General features: G+C 41.9%; 1 protein-coding gene across 6 annotated transcripts in view; it reads right to left on the bottom strand.

The window, feature by feature from the left end:
* NUP98 (nucleoporin 98 and 96 precursor) overlaps window positions 1-17,767 on the bottom strand; it is a 42,897-nt gene that overhangs the window by 7,788 nt on the left and 17,342 nt on the right. For all 6 annotated transcript variants that reach the window (XM_068930896.1, XM_068930901.1, XM_068930900.1 and 3 more), the window contains exons 13-26: window positions 16,929-17,062; window positions 16,314-16,501; window positions 15,308-15,424; window positions 13,453-13,757; window positions 12,076-12,189; window positions 11,221-11,359; window positions 10,739-10,916; window positions 10,215-10,379; window positions 4,392-4,568; window positions 3,474-3,627; window positions 2,469-2,889; window positions 1,390-1,619; window positions 807-1,076; window positions 171-328 (exon numbers count right to left, since the gene is read on the bottom strand). In XM_068930896.1, coding sequence (XP_068786997.1) covers window positions 171-328; window positions 807-1,076; window positions 1,390-1,619; window positions 2,469-2,889; window positions 3,474-3,627; window positions 4,392-4,568; window positions 10,215-10,379; window positions 10,739-10,916; window positions 11,221-11,359; window positions 12,076-12,189; window positions 13,453-13,757; window positions 15,308-15,424; window positions 16,314-16,501; window positions 16,929-17,062 — 2,750 coding nt within the window. The remainder of the gene's footprint in view (window positions 1-170; window positions 329-806; window positions 1,077-1,389; window positions 1,620-2,468; window positions 2,890-3,473; window positions 3,628-4,391; window positions 4,569-10,214; window positions 10,380-10,738; window positions 10,917-11,220; window positions 11,360-12,075; window positions 12,190-13,452; window positions 13,758-15,307; window positions 15,425-16,313; window positions 16,502-16,928; window positions 17,063-17,767) is intronic.

Consider the following 17,767-nt stretch of genomic DNA (forward strand, 5'->3'; position numbering starts at 1 on the left):
CAACACACAACACTAATAGCTTCCATTAGTGACAGACCAGGTCAACATCTTGTGCTCGTCTCCTGTGTACCACATACTGAAATTGTGTGTTACAGCTTGAAAATTTACTGCCGTCACTGTAAGAAGCACAAGTTAAATCAACGACAAAACAATAGAGTAGCAGAACTTACAGGTTTTCCTGCAAGCAGGGCAAAGATGCGCAATCTCTCTTCCTGGATGAAGCAGTCTGCCTGTAACCTGTGCCAGTCCACTAACTGCATGGTGAGGAGGTCCCGAATGGGCTGGCTACCTGCCAGCTGGGAGAGAAGCAGAGCAAGCCTGTGATCACCTGAAACAAGAGACAACACCACATCAGGAAAATGGCCAAGGGAAGGGAAAGTTTAAAGAACTGAGCTAATATAAAAGACCAAAGAGAAATTAGTCATTAGGCTCTCAAAAGATGTAAGTTTTTAGAACAAACATAGCTGGCTTAACAGTAGCTCATTTAAATCAACACTCAAGGGAGACACTATACAAAAAGCCAGCTCCAAATGCTATGGCTTTACATCACAACCCTAGAAGAAATGACAAGTAAGCCAGAGGCAAATATGACCAGATACTTGAGCAAAAGGAGACAAGCTGTCCCCCTCGTTAATCACTGTACCACATGCAAAAATCCAGTATTTGGAGTGGCGGGTTACACAGTATCAGAACTCTCAAAAGTTTAAGTCTTCCGTATTGCCCCTTCCCTCTCCGCTCATCCCTTCCTCCTCCTCCCCCCTGCCCCCCAAAAAAGAAAAAAAAGCTAAGAGATGTAAGCTTCTTACCTGACTGCTGTGCCAATCTGCAAGCCTCACCGATTCTCTTCCCAGTAAGGCAGCTGAACACAGCTTCTATGTGATTATCATGTCGGGACAATGAAACTTCCTCCTCAATTCGTCCTGCAGCAGTCTGTGACAGCCAGCGGGAGAAGGCTTTCCTGCGCTCCAGGGCTAAGATGTATTCACTGGGTTCCTCCAAGCTGGCCTCTAACTCCTTCAAGTTCCCCCAAATTGCTTCACATAACGTCCATGTCAAACACCAGTGCTTCACAACAGCTGTTGGCCCATGGAATTAGTCAGTGATAAGGAGAACAAATACAGAACAGATGGAAGATTATTTAGAGAGGACTGATATAAGAGCCTACTAGCCCTATATTCAAAGGATGTCCTCCTCTTACAAACAGATGCAGAAAAATCAGTTAGCACACCTAATTTCACATTCATGCTTCAGACAGCTTGCTATGGGGTACAGTCACGTCTTCTGTTTTATTCAACATTTCACTGCCCTGATGCAACCTGAAGCTGATTTGAACTGGACAGTTCTACACCTTCACTATTGCCATTATGAAAAGAATTATTCAATACTCACTTTCTGTTTCAGCAGGGTCATCAGATGCCTTTCTAATCCAATCAGCATAGTCATGAATAGCAGAAACTCCTGGATTGGGTGCTAGAAGAGGACAGCGTTCATCCATATGGACAGTGCTGTGTTTCAGCTTTATCTCGAGAGGGATGAGATACAATTGTTTGTCTCTGTCTGTCTTCCTTTGTTCTAAGCTCAGCTTTTCCACGTGAACCTTGAAAGAAGATTCTGAGAGTCTGGAGATAAAACCAAACAACCAACAAAAAAGCAAAACTCTGAATTATTCTCCCTGCAAGTGAACTGCACCTACCAGAGCACGGCTGTATCGTGCAGCTTGTCCTAGATTTTAACAAAATGACAATAAGATATATGATCCAAGGATCAACCGCTGGGTCTAAAGGATCTGGTTACCTAGTCTGGGATCCAGAACCAGACCTTAGTGAATAAATCTCCTAGAATTGGGCGCTTCCAGCACTCAAAAGGTACTAGCGTACTTTACCACACCCTAACGCGTTTTGTGAGCACACCTCGTTCTCGTCCGCAAATCAGATATGCTGGGGAACGTCTACTGAGCAGGCATTTTGGAAGATTTAAATGGGGAACACCTAACTAAATTCCAGTCAAGTTTAGGTATGTAGAGCTACACATCTCAGGAAAGTTTTATACTTTCTGTAGCAAAATTGAAGGCATCTGTGAATTCAGAAGTTAAACAAGAAGTTTCCTAGGTACTGAAGATCTCCCCAGGAAGAATCAACAGCTGAGTAGAAACTTCCAGGACAACAATTTTTAACTTTCTCTCTTTAACCCTTTGTTGGATTACAGGGCTATTTCCTTACTGAATAAAACAGCTTTGCGCACATAGGATATTCCAGTTCTCTGAGATAGAGATTTTTTGCGAAACAGTAACCTGAAGGAAATCTCCATGGCTAACAATCTTATACCCTGCAATACTCCCGCATATCTGCAAGAATATTAAGGTGGCTTGCCAAAACAAAAACAAAACATGATGGGCCTGCGATTAGGATTCTTTCAAAGGTAAAGAGAGAGTTACGCACATCAGAAATATCCTGAAGGAAAATACTCACGATTTGGGAGCAACAGGAGTTGGCAAGAATCCATATTCCACAGACTCACAGTGAAGATCGTCTGCTTCACTTGATCCGCTTAACTGATCTCCACTATTAACAAGCGTCCAGTTGGGTCCCCAACCGACACGAAATGAGCGCCCCATGAAGAGCGCCATATCCATGAGCAGCTTCCCCTTTCCATATGCGATGGATTTTTCTAGAGGTACTAGCCCCTGCTGCCTACGGACACCAACCGTTTTCATCTGTACCTCAGGAGCTGATGAAGGTACAGAGAACGCAGATGCTAACGGAGAAGTCACTGACCAAGGGGCAACAGAAGAGGGACTGCTCAAAGTCCGTGGTTGTCTGAAATCCTGAAGAGAAGGACTCGGTTGTTGGAAAAAGACACTAGCAAATTTTGACTGCAGCAGCCCACCGGCTGAAAGGAAAAAATGGGGAAAAACATTTAACTGAACAGAGCACTCAATTTTCAGCAATACACTTCTGATATTCTAAAAGTACGTCAGTATTTCCCAAGCAGCCAGTGAAAATATTTGCTATGGTCCATGACAGCAATGCATAGCTAAGCGTGATTATCTGCAGTACCAAAACCCACAAAACCCATCACGTACATCCTACTTTGCATTATCCAAACTAAGCACAGGGTATTACATCAGGAACAGTACATAAACGATCTCATCCCTAAATACGTAGTTTCCAAAGTCATCATTAATTTAACGGATGTTGTCATAGGTAGACTGTTACAACTGAAGCACCTCAAGGAGAAAGCAGACATTACTGTCAACAGGGATAGGGCTGAAACTGTCCCCATAGAAATATCTCGTATCTGCCTGTTCAGCGCGGGAAGTAACTACGCTTGTTATGAGAGATAAGTGTTATTCCAGCTGAAATCTCCAGTTTGCACACAACCGTTCTGCCAAATATTCAGCCAGAGACAGGATTTTGCCTATTAACGTTAGAATTAAACTCTTTCTTCACACCATGTGTGGCTACTCACTATACCTGCGTATTTTTTCTGCCCTTGCGACGTTGAAATAGGGAGCCTTGGAGAGCAGATCTCTTGAGAAGTATCCATTTTTGTTGGCTGCTTCCCAGGATAATGATCCAGGATCAAATCTATATCATCTTCATCAGCAAGCAAGGAAGCTTTCATGATCTAAAAAGATGATACATTAAGCCTGCTCATTAACAATCACTCTACTAATGGCAGCTACCTGACCTACTCAGCTCCTTTCCCAACAAAAATAACTTCTAAATGTTACACGTGACCAAATTGTGCCATAAATCTCAGCAATTAAGGCACATAATTCAAGAGAACTGAAAGCAAGCCTATCAGTTGACGATAATCTTTCACCAACTAACAGTTAAGTCAGGGTCACATACTTGTTAGGATGAGCGTGAAGTAGTCCTATGATAACCATGTTTTTTCAGACCTTATTTAGTTCAGTCTACCTATTTTTCTGCTTAAGCAATGGTTGAGAACTCCAGGTTGGTTGGTTGGTTTATTTTTCACAAATTAAAAATACAGGTAGAAGCACACAAGCATTCAAAGTACTATTCTTGCACCGAAAAAAAACCCAAATCAAAACTAGTCATCCTACTACTACCTGGACTTCCATAAATTGGGCCCTAAGCAGCTCTGGCTAGTTATCAATTTAATTTATCACGTTTCCTACACTTCACAGAATATTAAAATCTGAATTCAAATTTTAAGACACACCTTATTTCTGCATTAAGCTTTTATGGCTATAAAGCCTTCTCACAGAAACATGGGAATCTAAGTCTTAATCACACTACAGGTGTAATATACGTTTTAGTGGAAGCTGGTATATAAACACACTTGTGAAAGTAAACTGAGAAATCAGTGACAGATATTGCCAAGTCCCTCCATTCGCAGAGGGGAAATTGCAAGACACTCACCTGTAAGACATGGGGGTTAATGCCCAGCGTTGATGCTATGTGAGTTGAAGCTGGCACTGCCTCCTGCTCTTCTATCATGCTGTCTTCTAGAATGGACTCCTGCAGAGGCTCCTGGGTGATATCTGCCATATCGCTGTCCAGTTCCACAACCCTACCCAGCTGTTCCACTTCTGGAGTCTGCAGACACATGCAGAAGCCACGTCAGACAAAGTTCAATAGTTAGCCGAGAAAGGATATTAAGTAGCTTCAACATCCACCTGCAAATGGAGTACTCCCCTGTTCAGTTCAAGATTTCAAATTAAGTTTAGAGATGAGTACATAACCTGCTCCCATTTTCTTCAGAGTTGTACCATGACAGTGCAAGTTAAAGTCAAGGAGAAGTCAGAACTATTTAGCTGTGCCCTCCTGACATGTGCCAATTCCTGCTACTCAGTCTAAGAAGCTATTTACTTTGATGTGACCAATAAAAAGGAAAAGAGCTTGTGCATCCTGCCTTCCTCCCCTCCTTCCTCAAAATGCTATCATATAAAGAAAAATTTGCTGTGCCCAAGCTCACTGTGGGACATTTTAGATGACTGAACAATCAGTTTAAAAGCAGTAAATCTCCAGAAATAGTTTGTGGTACCACTAGTAGCTGACAAGAAGCAGTACTACCTACAGCAGTACTACACAGTACTACCTACCTTCCCCAGCTATGACATAACTGGGGAACAGCAGTTAAAACTGCTACTAATTTCTTTGTGGAATATACCTTCAGTGTTTTTAAGCTGAAATGACGCCCTGCACAATTAGGTAAGACTAGGTGCGCGTATGGGCACATGCAAGTAACTTTGTGTTACTTTTAAACCAGGACACAACTGTCATACTGGAAAGCTGTGTTTTTTCTAGCGATATTCTGCTGATTATTAGCAAAATACAGTAGTTTTCTTTCTAGGAATAAGTTTCTCATCTGTACTGCTAGTCTAAGACAGGAGGAAAAGTTCATTTTTATGATTTTTCTGAAGGTAGCCACATGGCAATAAAACAAGCCACCAAGAAGGGAAAGCTTTTTTTTTTTTTTGTTAGAGTTCTTATCAGCTGGATCATCTTTACGAGGAGCCTGAGATAAGTTACTGAAGGCGTGTAGAAGTTAAGACCGCAACTTGGACTCGAACTCCGAGCAGGGCCAGAAAACGTTAAGCTAGTACAAACAATAAGCAGTCATCAGAAGTTAACCTTGGATCTTTATTTCAAATCCACTTCTGCTACAAGCTTGCTTGCTGTGGTGACAGCAAGATCTCCTGGTAGCATAGGACAGCAAGCCTCTGAGCCAGACCATGGACTTCTGTACCAACCATGAAACATAGGCCAGAGCACTACAAGCCCTTCAACTATCTGTCAGCTCTGCTACCAGAAACCGTTTCACAGAACAAGAGAAACTGGAGAATGCCATTCGTTCTATGTATTGTATGGCTAACAGGTCAAGCAGCAAAGCAGCACCTGACCCAGAAGTAATTGGTCTGTACAGTGTAAGCCGTGCACGTTTCATGCTCTAACCAGGTAACACTGAGCTCAGCATGGTGTTGCAACCCTTAGGTTATTGATGTGCTCTCTAACCCCACACCTGGGCCCCAGTTTACTGGGTTTGCTCTAGTCTGTAACAACCCTGGTTGCTTAGACCGAAGTGTCCTGTGAAAGATTCATGTCTACAGCTTACTTGGTTTCCAGTGGCAACTGTTTACAGACTACTCTAGAGCAATCACAGAATCAGAATCACAGGACAGTTGGGGTTCAAAGGCACCTCTGGAGATTGTCTGGTCTAAACACCCCCCTCCCCCCCCGACTCAAGCAGGGTCAGCTCAAGCAAGTGGCCCAGGACAGTGTCTAGTCAGGTGTTGAGTATCTCCAATGATAGAGACTCCACAATCTCTCTAGGCAACCTATTCCAGTGTTTGGCCACCCTCACAAAGAAGTGTTTTCTTGTATTCACAAGGAATTTCCTGGGTTCCAGTTTGTGCCCGTTGCCTCTCGTCTTGTCACTGGCCATCACTGAGAAGAGTCTGGCTCCATCTTCTTAAATCCTCTCATCAGGTGTTTATGCACATTGATCGGATCCCCTCACCGCAAGCCTTCTCTTCTCCAGGCGGAGCAGCCCCAGCTCTCTCAGTCTCTCTATGAGAGATGCTCCAGCCCCGTCATCATCTTCACAGCCCTTTGCTAGACTTGCTCCAGTATGTCCACGTGCATTGTACTGGGGAGCCCAGCACTGGACACCAGCCTCACCAGGGCTGAACAGGGGGGAAGGACCACCTCCCTTGACCTGCTGGCAACGCTCTTCCCAATGTAGCCCAGGACACCTTTGGCCCTCTTTGCCATGAGGGCACATTGCTGGCTCACGGTCAACTTCTTGTCCACAAGAATCCAAAGCTGCTCTGCAGCTGGTCAGCCCCCAGTCTGTACTGGTGCATGGGGTTACTTCTTTGCAGGGGCAGGACTTTGCATTCCCCTATGTTGAACTTCATGAGGTTCCTCTCTGCTCATTTCTCCAAACAGCTGGGGTCCCTCTGGATGGCAATGCAACCATCTAGTATATCAGTCGCTTCTCCCAGTTTCGTACCTTCCACAAACTTGCTGAGAGTGCATTCGGTCCCATCATCCAGGTCATTAATGGAGATGTTAAACAGTATTGGTCTCAGTATTGACCTAAGGGACACCACTTGTGACTGGTCTCCAGCTGGACTTTGTGCCACTGATCATAACCCTCTCAGCCCACTAGTTCAGCCAGTTTTCAATCCACCTTACTGACCACTTATCTAGCCTGCAGTTCATCCATTTGCCCACGAGGATGTTATAGGAGAGAATGTCAAAAGCCTTACTAAAGTCAAGACGAACAACATCCACTGCTATTCAGAAACCTCCTAGATTGCTTGTGCCTTGCTGTGTCATCCCTCCAGCAGATAGCTGGGTGGCCGAAATCCCCCATAAGGTCCCATGAACGTGAAGCTTTTACCAATTCTCTGAAGGCCTTGTCTACTACTTCTTCCTGATCGGGTCTACAGCAGACATCTCCACTGCAATGTCACCCATGCTGATCAGACATATGATGATACGTGTGTCTGAGCAAGGAAACCATAGCAGACAGTCCCTTGGAAATCAAGCTAAGGAGGTTTAAAAACACATTCAAATTTCTTCATAGCTCATCAGAATCAGCCAAGAAACATGATAGAGGATATCAGATTAGGCAGATAAAATTAAAGTAGGGGGTCTGAAAAGACAGAACTTACTGGAAGGCCTGCAAGCAGAGTTAACTAGTGGTATCTCAATGTGCTTGCAGTATGCAAAACAAATTTACAAGTCAAAACATGGCTACACACGGTTTCACTACTCCCTTCATTGTGCTTTAATGCAGCAAGGTGCCCTGTGTAATTTGCTCCTGTGGACCTTGCAACACTCAGAAATTCATTAATGCGCCAGTTAGGGATGGGTGGGAGGGGTGGGGGGAGAAAATCCAGATCCTAAATGCTTACCTTAGACCCAAGAATACTATTTCCAGATGCTTTACACTCCAAGATTTTGGCAAGTTTTCAAGCCATGCTATGTTGTTTTTCCAGTGTTTTTAGAAATTGAGCTCGATACTTTATGTGTTTTCATAATCACAAACCTTAGGTAAATGGCATTCAAGTCAAATGTGTTATTAACAGCCTAGACACATTTTTGCTACGTACATTTGAGTCTACAAGAAAAACCTGGATAAATCATGCATGTTCCCAGTATTTTTCACTGCTTAAAACATCAGCGCCGGTCCCCACTAATTTCAGCAAGAAGGAAGGAAGACTGAGAGGAGGTGCATACAGATGAGGCTGTTAGACAGCGTGTTCTGCTCTAATAAAATGCAAATACTTAAGGAATCTAGATTACCAGACCAGGTTGAAATAGCAAGTTGTAATTAACCAGTAAACTAGCAAAAGTGGCAATGATGCAGCACCTGTGCACATCTACTAAATCCTATGGATTCTCCAATAGAGAATCCATAGAAGAGGTGGAAATTCACTTCAATTGTCACTGGCAGGTACAGTAGCACGCTCTGCTAAAAGAACAGACTGTGCTGTTACTGGCTTCCTGTTGATATGGTGATGAGGACCCCTACCATTTGGCTCCTGTAACACACCTGTGGTGGCTGTACTGAAAAACGTTTAGGGAAGCTGCTGCCACCAGATCTTTTCCTCCTGGGCCCTATAGCCTGTATGGAGACCTAGGAAGGCAGAGTTGGAGCGGCTCATGTATGTCTACAGAGAACAGTATCAGATCACAGGTTATGTAAGTCTGAGAGCAATTTCTAGGTGATTTAATGAGAATTCCTACCACAAAAGTACTGACGTGCTTCATCACAGCTTGCTTGCAAGAATAATGATTCACTATTTCTTGTGACACTAAGAACACCCCTGTCCAAAGGGGCTCTTAAGCTACACAAATTCATTGGACAGCACAGAGAAATACTGCTGCAATGCCTCCTGGGAAAGGACTAGACCCAGTCCAGAAGACGGGTGTGCAACCTACTCGACAATACTGCCTCTGAAGCTGTTTTTCAGCTTTGACTTGAGATCCAGAAATAGAACTGCCCTCCTCTGCTTTCCTGCAACGGAGGGCATCATGAACGCTGGCCATATGCCAAGCAGCACCTTAGCATATGATCTATGCCTCAGTGAACTGCAAGCTCAGAGATCTTCTTTCACTGCAGTCACAGATTACTGAAGGGTAGAATAGAAAGCCTGCTTAGAAACAGAAATAAAAGCCTATCAGCAAATACTATCCAGTTGTTAAATAACTCTTTCGTTCGGCCCTCCTGCATATAGTGACCGCCAAAGGTCTACTTTCACAACTAGACAATCAATAACCTAGTTCTGGAAAAAATCTTCTGCTCTCTGTACCTGCATTCTGTCTTATAACAAGTTATTTCAAAAAGAAACTACAGGTAATTTGAAAAATGTTTACCATTAACACTATCATAAATAATATGTTCTCTCCCATCAATGCCCGGATACCTTCTGAATAGACTGTTTTCCCACCCGCAGTAAAGCAGGTCCTGATTTAATTTGACAGTACCCATACTAACTACAGCTGGAAAATGAGAGTGTATCAGCTGCAATTAGTTTACCCTTGAAACCCACGTGAAAAAGTTGTTTGAATGAAATCAGTAAGTACTAGACATTAAGAGGTTACCAATGAACTAGATTAAAATGGTACCTTCCCTCTTTTAAAGTACACAGACCACATCTGCTGAGAACGTTCTCCAAAGCTTTAGAAGCAGTCACATTCAACCCCAGTACACTGAAAAATCCAGCATATGGCCAGCCTTATAAAGTAGTTTTTAATTAAAATAGAGCACGTTCTTAAAATATAAAGCATACAGTCTTCCATACTAAAGGATGTTTGAGTCATATTAATGCACAAAGTCATTTCAATGTAGGCAGTGCAAGGGTTATAATTATATAGCATATAATCAATGTATATAGCATATAATCAATATTCACAAAAACAAGTTTTCTTCCATAGATGATGCAAATAGACCAAACTATCTAGAACACAATCTAAACAACAAGGGTTTAAAACCTTCCCTTCCCTTCCACCCTTATATTCTCAGGATGAAGTTTCAAGTGTATTAGTGAAAAACAACATGCAACACTTAAAGAGTTGGAAGAGCTACCAAGTTTGTGGAAGGTTTATGTAAGGTTTTGCTCTTCTCTTTCCAGGCTACTTGCTACATTAACAACCCTGCCCTAGGCAACCAGCTATCCTTCAAACTTCATTTTATGAATTCGCTTTTAGTCATCATCCTCCTTCTACCTGAGATGGAGGTGTTGGCTTGCCATTTAAGGTCATTTGTTGGGGCGGCAGATGCCCTGGGGGTGGCACAGGTGCAGTTTTTAACTTCTTTGTGTCCACTTTTGAAGGATGCTCTTCCTCTTCTTCATCTGAGTCTTGCAAGCCATACTTCGAGAAGTGTGCCACCTGTGTAACAAGGACAAGGACGTCACCCCGTGGAGACAAGATTTCAGGCATCCATTTCCAAAATGCCTGAACAACGAGCTGGTCTAACTGTCAACTTCACATAGCAGTGGTGATACTTGGAACAAATGAATTCAACCTTAGTACGGATCAAGAATATTTGCTGTATACAGGTTTTCACAGCCAAAGAAGTTTGTACTGCTCTGGTTAGGGCAGCCTGCGCTGCAGCTGAAGGACTTGAAAAGAATTTACAGAAGTTTAGTAAACTTTTTGGAATTTTAAGTTCTCAGGAGAGTCCAACTTCAGACTACTACAGATATTTTCTGCAAGTCAGTTCATAACTAGGAGAACACAAACGTTACCTTAAATACCCAAGATCCCGTCTCTGGGCGGTATTCCTTGAATCGAGCTCCCTGTTTGCGAGAGACAGACTCGAGTCTACCTTCATAATTCATCTCTGCTAATCGTTCAGGGCTTTTTATCAAGCAACGAGACGTTTTATCCGTAGGCCAAACTCCATCTAACGTAACTTCAGCTCGTCTGTGAAAGACAGACAGAAGGATAAGAGACCACAAAGTTTTGAGGCAAAGCTATTACAGTACACATACTGGAGCTGAGAATTGAATATGTGGGCTCAAACAATTTTTACATCAAGTTTTGGTTCAGAATCTGCCACTGCTAAGTAACTGTACAATACTGTAATCTGAAAGCACACCTTCGAAATTTAGATTTTCCTGTCTGGAAATACAGTAGATTTTGTCAATACTAGAAAAATATCCTTACCCTGACCCCATGCAGTACATTAAAAAAAACCCACAGCCCACAAAAAGCAACCCTAAATTACCTATTTAATCCTTCACCAATAGGTGGTTTTCTTTCATCATCAGGGTAAACAATAACTTCTTTCCTACGGATATGCACTATGTCATCCAAATTTAAGTTGGTCAGGTTTACTTCTCCTTCAAAGTAAATTGATCCATAACCTGGAAGACAAACCAAAGGGTGGCCGAACATCACAAGCTGCATATGAAAACTCATGCCAGAGAACCTAAGTTCCTGCTATACTCTTCTTTTATCCAGCTTGCTACCTACCTTTGTCATGTCTCCAGAGTGACTCCTCCTCCTCAGTGTGAAAATACTGAGGACATTACCAACTATTTTATGGTCAGTTCTTTTGCACAGAAAGCTTTCCGTTACTGTTTGGCTATTCGTATTGCTGACATAACTACCAAGCTGTACCCTCAGCTTTACAGCACATTTAGAGAACATGTTTTAAAAATAATCAGTATACATAATATGATTAAAACCCCCAATAAAATAAAAGCAGTAAAGAATACTGTTTAGGGCTCTTCACTAAAGCTCAGTCAGCTCAAAAATAGGTAGCAACTGAGATGGAAACAATGAAGATCAGTTTAGCATCTACGCTCCACTAAGTTTCAGTTTTACAATTTTCATGTTTAAGGACAGTGAGCATTCTAAAAGCACAGAAGCTTTTGTTCCTTTCACATTCGAGCTTTCTGAATCAGCCCATAACACACGTTGTTAACGTGACCAATCTGAAAGATTCTAAGTCTTTGGTGCAAGTCATTCACAACATAAGGAAACCGTTTACGGTCCTACTGAAGATAAGAAACTCGGATTCAGTTTCCATAGCTTTACAGTCACCAGTGAACTTCAAGAAAAAGCTGTATGTGCTTACCTTTACGGCCTATAGTGAAGTCAGTCACAATACATTCGTTCCTGTCATTGGTAAATCTAGCTAGCTCCTCCATAGATGGGATGGTATAGTAGCCAGCTCTTGTTAGAATAATTCCTACAACAGAAAAATCACTGAGAACTTGGCAACAGCCAAGAGAGGTTGGCAACTTCAGCCTTGCAAGAATTTCATCCCATTTCTTTTGCATGCCTGGACAGCCAAAGACCCCAAACAGAATCAGTGCAACAAAAGCAGAGTTACCAAAGCCTATTAATTCCACAGCTGCCTTAGCAAATTTAAAACATAACTGTGATGTCAGACTACTCCAGACTAGCGTTCTGTCTGGATCAGAGATCAACAGATGTGCAGGGAAAGAAAAAGAAAAAAAAAACACACACACAACAGCAACACTTGACAAAACTACTCTCCTAGCTTTAACAGTTTGGAAGCTCAGGCACCTGCTGACCAAGATGTAGCATCTTTTCCATTTAACAGGCTCCAATGCTTTTTCATCTGTTGATTTGGCTAATGAGCTAACGATTTACGATTAATAATTTAAAACCCAATTAAGCTTTTGACATCCACAACTTCTTGTCATTGGGGTGTCTAGGTTAACTGACATTTGTGAAGACAGACATCTTTTGTACGTGACACTTGATAATTTCATCTGAGGCCTCCTATTACCTGAGAGTAAACAATGTTATTCTTCACCTTATCCAGACCACTTACAAGTTTAAAAACTTCTGATATGCTCCCCCAACTCTTTTCCAGCTACAAAAAAAGTCTTTAGTTAAATGAAAGCTATTCAAGACCTTTTATCACATTTTCACACTTCTCCACCTTTTTCAATCTCACTATACCCTGAGACTGGAATTGAGAAGAAGTACTGTAACAGACACAAGAAACAGTGGCATAACCATGTACTAGAAGAGTAAACAGAATATAGAATATAGAAATTTCTAACATGAGATTTGCATGTTGATAACTATCAAGCACTAAAATAAAATTTTCATAGATTTATAACCCCAAGATAGGGTTCCTGGCCGGTAATCAACTCAGTCCACTACTGCAAAACAACTACAGATTGGTTCCTCTTCCTTCTCCCCATCTCTCGTGCATTGCACTACATCAATATAGCATCGGCTGATGAAATCCGATTGCTCAGTGACTCAGTAAAGAGATTTTCTGCACTAGATAGAAGGGCCTGAAAAGCAAGATTTGGATTCTGAAGAAAAAAGGGAGAAAAGTGAAAGGAGGGAAAAGGAAGAGAAAAAGCTGAGGGTCAAAAACAGTAACGAGATCTTTATAAAAGCCTGCATGAAGCGCCAGCAGAAACTAGACACCTACAGAGAATTACTACAACCCCATCCACAATCTAACCTGCAGGATGCAGCTGATGCACGGTTTCAGTCTCTTCTTCACGTTCATCCTGAAGGGAATCATCATGAAATGAGGCATCTTCACTGCTGCCTTCCAGACCATTTCGCAAGGCCACCCGCATATTCAGAGCCACAATGGTGTCATCCACGTTGTTCTGGTGTCTGTGCACAGTGTTCTCTGGGGTCTGTGGGATGGGCTTGGCAATGGGGTTAGTGTAAAACCTAGTCACTTCATGATGATCTTCCTCCTCCTCTCGTTCACCATCTTGCCTGTGGTTTTCATCAGGAGGTTCTGACAAAAAGAACCTAAAGAAATGAAGAACAAAGCTCAACTATTCAGGGCACTAAGGGACTCATGGGGACTAAGAGACTTGTGTCAATATTAAAACTCAGGTTTCTCTTTTAAATGAAAGCAGACAGCACCACCATGTGAAGTGTGGCGCCAGTAGGTTGAGGGAAGTGATTATTCCCTTACTCTGCATTTGTCAAACCACCTCTGGAATTCTGCATCTAATCTGGGACGCCCAATACAAGAAAGGTATTGACAAGTCCAGTGGAGGGCCACCAAGGTGGTCGGGGGCAAGAACACGTGCCCTGTAAAGAGAGGTTGAAGAAAACTGCTTGCTTAGCCTGGAGAAAAGGCTTGCAGGGAGATGTAATAGCAGCCTTCCAACACCAAAGACAAGAGTCAGGCTCTTCAGATATGCATGACAGGAGGACGAGAAACAGTGGTCAAATTAAAACAGGGAAGGTTCTGACTTGACCACGAGCACAGTCAAGCACTGGAACACAGACCCAGAGGGGTTGTGGAACCTCCACCCATAAAGGTTTTAAAGAACCGATTGGACAAAGTCCTGAACAACCTGGTCTTAATACAGCATTGACCCTGCTTGACAGACCTCCCGAGGTCATTTCCAACCTGACAGATTCTATGATTCTGAGAGCTTAATCATACTATAATATTCTTGTGTCCAACATACACGCTGTTTTACGAAAATGGGACGATTAAGTCTTGAGGCCACCACAATGAAGTCAAACCTGAACACTACTGTGATGATCACTCCAAAACAACAGTTTAAGAGCCGCCTGCTGTGCCTAGCTACTGGCATCACAGCTAATGAATCTCCCTGTCTCATTAAGAACAGATCAGGTCAGGACTAAGGTGGTCAAAAACAAGCTTCCTCACTGCTCTAATCAGTTCTTACTTCTAGTAGCTTTCAATTAAATCAAAATGTTGGAAAAATTCCTGACCAAATCAACCTTTGATTTAAAAAAAGGAGTTCAGATGAAGTATGGCCACTGATTTATAAAGGAAACACGTGTTTTGGCTTTTTTTTTTTTTTTTTTTTTTTAAAGGGAGGGGCAAGATGATGCAGGGGGGGAAGGAGCAGGAGAGAGAACCTTAGGGATTCTTCATTTTAATATATAGAAAATACATTACTATAGGACAACAGGACTAGCACAAAGCTTCCTTGGAGCTCCCATATTACTGCGGGAACAAAACATAAGGAGAGGTTGTTCACACCTCAGGGTCAAGTTTAGTACTTCCCTCAAGTAATTGCTTAGCTTCTCTCTACAGCTAATGAAGAGAGACATCCAGAAAGCAAGTCATCCCTCTCCGAATTCTTGATTTTGGATGAAAAGAACTGGCTTCTGACCACACAGGAAGAACAGATGGCTAGTTTAAGAGGAAGTGAATCTCACACAATAGGTGAACTCGTTTCTAATGAGCAGCTAAAATGACATTCTTGAGAATGTCATAATTCATAATAATTTTATTCATAATAACTTAGAGACAACCATAACTAGCCTACATTTCTCATAAGCATGAGCACTTGCATCATGAATTGACATACCGATCTCCATTCTCTGGATATTCTGATGGAGAAGCCAGGTCTTCATTTTCACGACTGACAGGTGAAAACAGATTGCTACTGTTGAGGTTTTTCAAAACCAACTTTTTGATGCTCTTCCTAAAAAAAAGGAAAGAGAAACTTGGAGAGATCCACTGCAGAAGTATATACTTCACGCTTAATTCGAGAGTTCCAGGGACTGGGAGCCATATAAGATCTCTTCCCACAATCACAATGTATGAAGTCTTACATTAGAGCGGTGCAATAGCCGCTTTACTAAAAAAATTTTTTAGAATGCCATTCAAGGCCTTGGTTTATGAACAGATATAATATATATATATAATACCTATATATGTATATAGGCACGCTTTTTTTAAAAAAAATATATATATAAATATATAAGAACCAGTATTAGGCTACGAAAATATCAGAGATTGGCCTTCATACTAAACTGCATTAGCAAACCTAACGAGACTTCAGTTTCAGAAACAGGAAGTGTTATACTATATCTCCATTCCTTGTAATAATTTATAAGTCGACCTTATAAGGCAGCTTCTTCCAGTCATAGGATGACCTCGATTAACAGCTTAATTGGAGTTAACAGTTAAAGCTGATCCTTTTCATCTTCTCTACAATAAACATTTTTCTCCAAATTCTACACAAACCCTGTTGTTGCTGTACACATTTGAACCAGGTCACAAACCCCTCCCCGAATTCAGGGAATTTAGTACACTTAAAGCAATTGCCTCAAGCTGATCAGGAGCATGAGAACAAACAGGATGTCCAACCCGATAAAAAGTCAAGCTGTAGTTTTTACCCATACAAGCACAGTGATGTTTTCAAATAAAATGTTACACAGCTTGGACTTCTGATTATATCAGAGTACCAAATCACCAAGGAAAACAAAAGGACAGAAGAACATTAGGTTAAACCAGTTTTTGGTACATCAGTTACACAGCTTTTCTTTTCGCACGCCCTTCTCCCTCCAAGATACACAAAAGCAACTAACTTAGGCATGAATGCACCATTGGATAAGGACGGTTCGTCATCATCAAGACCATCAAAAAGATGAGATTTGGCAGAACCAGCTGTCTGTAAAGCTTTAGGTCGCACTCGGGTTGCTGGACGTGGAGTCAGTTTGTAGTGGGTGGGTGTCGTTAAGGCCTTCTGAGCTGCCGGGTTAGTTGGTTTCAGTCTCTGAAAGAATAAGACGCAGAATTGGAATTTTCACACCATTTGAGGTCTGAAAAAGGATTTATTTCGTGGTCTTTTAAAACAAATTGGCAGGGCCAAAGTGTCTTTGCCATAAGGAAAGCTCAAATTAAATACTAAAAAATTCCAAGTTAAGCATAGACAATTACCCATCTTTATTCTCAACTAGCAGCCATAAGTACAATCAAGAACTCTTGAGCGCTCTGAAATAGCCAAAAGCAGTAGATAAAGCCACAGCATACGCAGTTTTAGGGTCCTGTATAGCATAAAAAGCCGCTGCACCAGTATGAGTACACGGATGGCAAGTCACTGTGTTGCTCACTGCATACTTAAGTGAAGATACAATAGTGAACATAAAGCATTAAAGTCGCTTCAAATCTTACCCATGAGTTTAATATTTATATGCACTCACCTCTTCTTTCTTCTTTGGGTCTGACATGGGGTTCCTGAAGAGTGGAGAATCTCCAAAGGGTGAGTAAGTCAAGCTGTTGAGATGCTGCTGAAGGACCGCTTGCTGGGCAGCTGATGCATTTGGGTCTGTCAGCGCTACACAAAGAACATAGCTTTTGTACAAACTTCAACTTTAAACAGTTTTACTAATAGAACCAAGGTTAGGTTCTATTAGAAAAAGCCATCTTCCCAAAAAAGCTCCTTAATACATTCAAATTCATATACAAACTTGAGGATTCTCTTCCCTTGCTCTTCAGTCACCATTTCTAGAGTATTCCGGAGGAAGAAGAAATCAGATTCTATTCCCTTTTGTGCAGTAGAATTCACACACATGCTCAAGGAAGTTTTTATTTGCGAAGAGCTGAGGGAGCGGAGAGCTAAACAGCAGCAGAGCAAGTCAGGTCTGCCAAACTTTTAACTAATACATTTGACTTGTGAAGCATTATTTCTCTTCTTTTCTCTCAAGAACATAACATCTTTGATTCAAAGCTTTGACATTCCTGCTACACTGATCAGATTAGAAATTGGTCTGAAGTCTCCTCTATAACAACGGTCTCTTAGTTTTGTCTCCCCATCCGCTAGCATCTCATTTTAATTCCCACTAAAACACTATTATAAAGTGTTCAACCAACCTACAGGAGGCTTAATTATAATCGCAAGAAAACCAGACTTTGCATTCCCCAAGAACAAGAACACTTTCATAAGCAACAGCATACTGTCAAACAAAGTCTGCAAGGAAGTCAAGAGGAGAGCGAGACAACTGCTTCTTACCAGATGAAACACTGGCTTAACTGAACAGAC

The sequence above is a fragment of the Struthio camelus genome, chromosome 1, assembly GCF_040807025.1.
Source record: "Struthio camelus isolate bStrCam1 chromosome 1, bStrCam1.hap1, whole genome shotgun sequence".
NCBI lineage: Eukaryota > Metazoa > Chordata > Aves > Struthioniformes > Struthionidae > Struthio > Struthio camelus.